The sequence below is a fragment of the Apis dorsata genome, unplaced genomic scaffold, assembly GCF_000469605.1.
Source record: "Apis dorsata unplaced genomic scaffold, Apis dorsata 1.3 scaffold_877, whole genome shotgun sequence".
NCBI lineage: Eukaryota > Metazoa > Arthropoda > Insecta > Hymenoptera > Apidae > Apis > Apis dorsata.
Window position 1 is genome coordinate 2,419 of NW_006263994.1, and position 3,186 is coordinate 5,604.

The 3,186-nt window shown below is 36.2% G+C and overlaps 1 protein-coding gene across 5 annotated transcripts in view; it reads left to right on the top strand.

The window, feature by feature from the left end:
* Positions 1 to 103: 103 nt before the first annotated feature.
* The window catches only part of LOC102677540 (anion exchange protein 2), a 9,049-nt gene continuing 5,966 nt past the window's right edge, over positions 104 to 3,186 (top strand). Inside the window, exons 1-2 of one of the 5 annotated variants that reach the window (XM_006623283.2) lie at positions 104 to 830; positions 1,380 to 1,430. In XM_006623283.2, coding sequence (XP_006623346.1) covers positions 336 to 830; positions 1,380 to 1,430 — 546 coding nt within the window. In that variant the 5' untranslated portion in view covers positions 104 to 335. Of the gene's footprint in view, positions 831 to 1,333; positions 1,443 to 3,186 lie in introns of all 5 variants that reach the window. The other 4 variants (XM_006623282.2, XM_031514057.1, XM_031514058.1 and 1 more) reach the window with 4 other exon arrangements.

The following is a 3,186-nucleotide window of genomic DNA, read 5'->3' on the forward strand; positions in this document are numbered from 1 at the left end:
CAAAGATAAAACAAGTATAGAATTTTATGTCCTTAACAGTTATATACTCGCAACTAGTCCCTAAGGCTGTGGACTTCTAACGAATAAATATTACATTTTACGAGTAACGGAACATAATCTGGCGGATAATTGTAAATTGCAGAAGACATCATCACAAATCGCGAAAATACTCGCTCCAAGAGGATCCACAATGGAGAAAACGATCGGGAGCTGGCCTCCCGGATGGGCCGGGTGTGCTTGCAAGGCGAGTGAGCGTACAACCGGAAGAGGCAAGCACCCTTCAAGAACTGGACATCGACGACCTGGAATCGCACAGGAGCGACGATCCGCGTGGTATGAGGCGTCACAAGGCGGCCCATTCGACGGTCCAGATTGGCCGAAAGAAGGAAGGTGGCATACCCCATGACACCTTCAAAAAAATGTACGACCATTCTCCGCACGAGGTATTCGTCCAATTGGACGAACTGTATGGGGTCGGTGAGGAAAGGGAGTGGAGGGAAACGGCTAGATGGATCAAATACGAGGAAGACGTCGAGGAGGGAGCGGACAGATGGGGCAGGCCCCACGTAGCTTCCTTGAGCTTCCATTCCCTGTTGAACCTCCGTAGATGCCTCGAGACAGGTGTAGTTCTCCTCGATCTCGAGGAAAAGGATCTCCCTGGCCTGGTATATAGGGTGGTCGAGCAAATGGTGATCGAGGAGCTGATTCTACCGGAGGACAGGCCGGTAGTGATGAGGGCGCTGTTGCTTAGGCACAGGCACGTTCACGATCACGATCGTGGATTCCGTTTCGGCGGGAAACGGAATTACGCCAGCTACACGAGCTTGCAGGTAATTGTTCTTGCCAGAGAGAAAACTGTTGCCGGTTCCTTTTCAACGTTTATCATTAAGTGTGAGCTGCTCGAGCACAATCGCTGTTAAAGAAATTACGTGATGAATGTGCTGTTCGATATTCGAATATCGTACGGTTCTCGATTTCCCCGAATTGAATTGAAACGTTGAGGGAACGATTAGGAGAAAAAAAAAAAAAAAAAAAAAAAAAAAAAAAGAAATGATACGTGCAATATGGTATTCGATATTATATCGTGAAAACGTTACCGCATGGAAACGTGCAAGCGTTAACGTTGAATCGATATACATTAGTTTGCTGCTAATTATGCGATATTAACGTTTTACTGTACGTAGTAATCGATTTTTAATCGCTACTTACGTCTAATCCTTTTTATGCCTTTATAAAATTAGAATGTTTGCGCTGAAAAGAAATGTTTTTTTTTTTTTTAATATCGCTAAAAAAAAAAAGTTTATCGTGAGAAATAATCAATAGAAATCCGTAGAGACGGGAGGCCTGACTGACGGTGTGTCCTAATGTTGTTTCCACAGTCCGTCTGTCTGGAGGAAGAGGACGCTGCGCGGGAAGCCTCTGAGAACCATGTAACCCAACATGTAAATCTCTCGTTTCCCGACTTAAAAAAACGCAGAATTTACAACTTTTACCGCTAGTTTACGGCTTGCCCACCATCGATCATATACAGAGTGTTCAACGAAATTTTAAGAAACGATCCTTCCAAGCCAAAATGAGACAGGAAAATCAGAAACAAAAAAAAAGAAAAAAATTGTATTCTCGACTTTGTTTTTTTTTTTTAATTTTTGACATTTAAAAATCGACGATTAGAAAAATATCTAATATCTTCTAAACGTTAGAACAATTGTATTCATCGATTTTTAATCGTTAATAATTAAAGGACAAAGACAATTGTGTAATTTTTTATTTTTGATTTTTTGTACTTATTTCACTTTGAAGAATCGTTTCTTAATTTTTTGGACATCTGTAAGCTAAGCACCCCGTATACATATATAGAATGTTAATATATTCTTGGAAAATCTTTGGAAAATCGATTCTAGATACCTAGAGACAAATATAAAAGAGAGAGAAGTGTTTATAAATGTTGATTGAAGTTTATTTATTAAATTATAAATTTCATTTTATTCCAAAAGGGAACAAAACAAAAATAGAATAAAATTCCTCAACAATTATTATTATTAACAAAAAGATTTTTATTAACAAATATATTTCAAATTTTTTATGTTAAATATGAAATTCGTATAATTTATTATCTAAGAAAATCAATTTAATTTTGCTAAATAATAAATGAATTTTATAAAAAAAAATATTAAAAGTTTTCTTTTTTATATATTATTACATTAAAAATCTTTAAGCAATATCTTAAGTAAATTAAAATTTTCATTGTAGCTCGAGGCTTGGTCAGACAAGTGTCGCTGCAATACGGTAGTGCTAACGTGCTTATGCGGATTGCCTGTCTACAGGCGTTTCTACAGCGCAAACTTCAATTACTTATAACTTTATAAATAATCCACGATCGAAATTTTCTGCATAACAATACTTTATGTATTTGTTTCTACGGCTAAAATTGATTCTTTCCAATGTTTATTTATTGAATATATTAACACTCTATGCATATACATATACATATATATACATATTATATACCGATTTTTTCGCATTAACATTCTCTCGGCATGAACTTACAGGGAAATGAGTGTGTTTTCCCAACTTTCTTATCGCTTCCCTATCTTCTCGTTTGTGTGTATCGAGAAAACGTCTCACACGTGGATACACATATGTACATTATGTGGAAGAAATCGTTCAATGTCCATCTTCGTATACGGATATAGATATTATATATTGAGACACAATTAGTAAAATTTTTCCTTGTTGTTTGCGCGCATAAAACTATAGCGCTATATATAGTTAGTTTTAGGGATAGTATCGTAGGAGAATGGCAATATCGCCGGCTAGCTCGTAGAACCTGTACCTTATTCTGTATGATTATTGGTATATATAAAGTGACACCTGTAAGTCCATGGGTATATGTCGTCCCCCTTTTGGCTTACGTTTTTTCTTTCTTTTTTTCTTTCTTTCTTCCTTCCTTTTTTTTTTTCATATCTATGTTCGGCAATTGCAATAAGCTTATTTAATTATTAATTTTTGGTATTTGAAGTAGTACGAATACACGGATACACTGACTGACTGGTCGTAACGGTGTAATCTCTTTATCGTACACTTTTTGATCGTTACTTCGTGATTGCACTTTCATTCATTGGCAATTATCGAATCGATGCTATTTTTTTTTTCTCTCTTTCTTATTTGAATTTTTTTTTTTTTTTT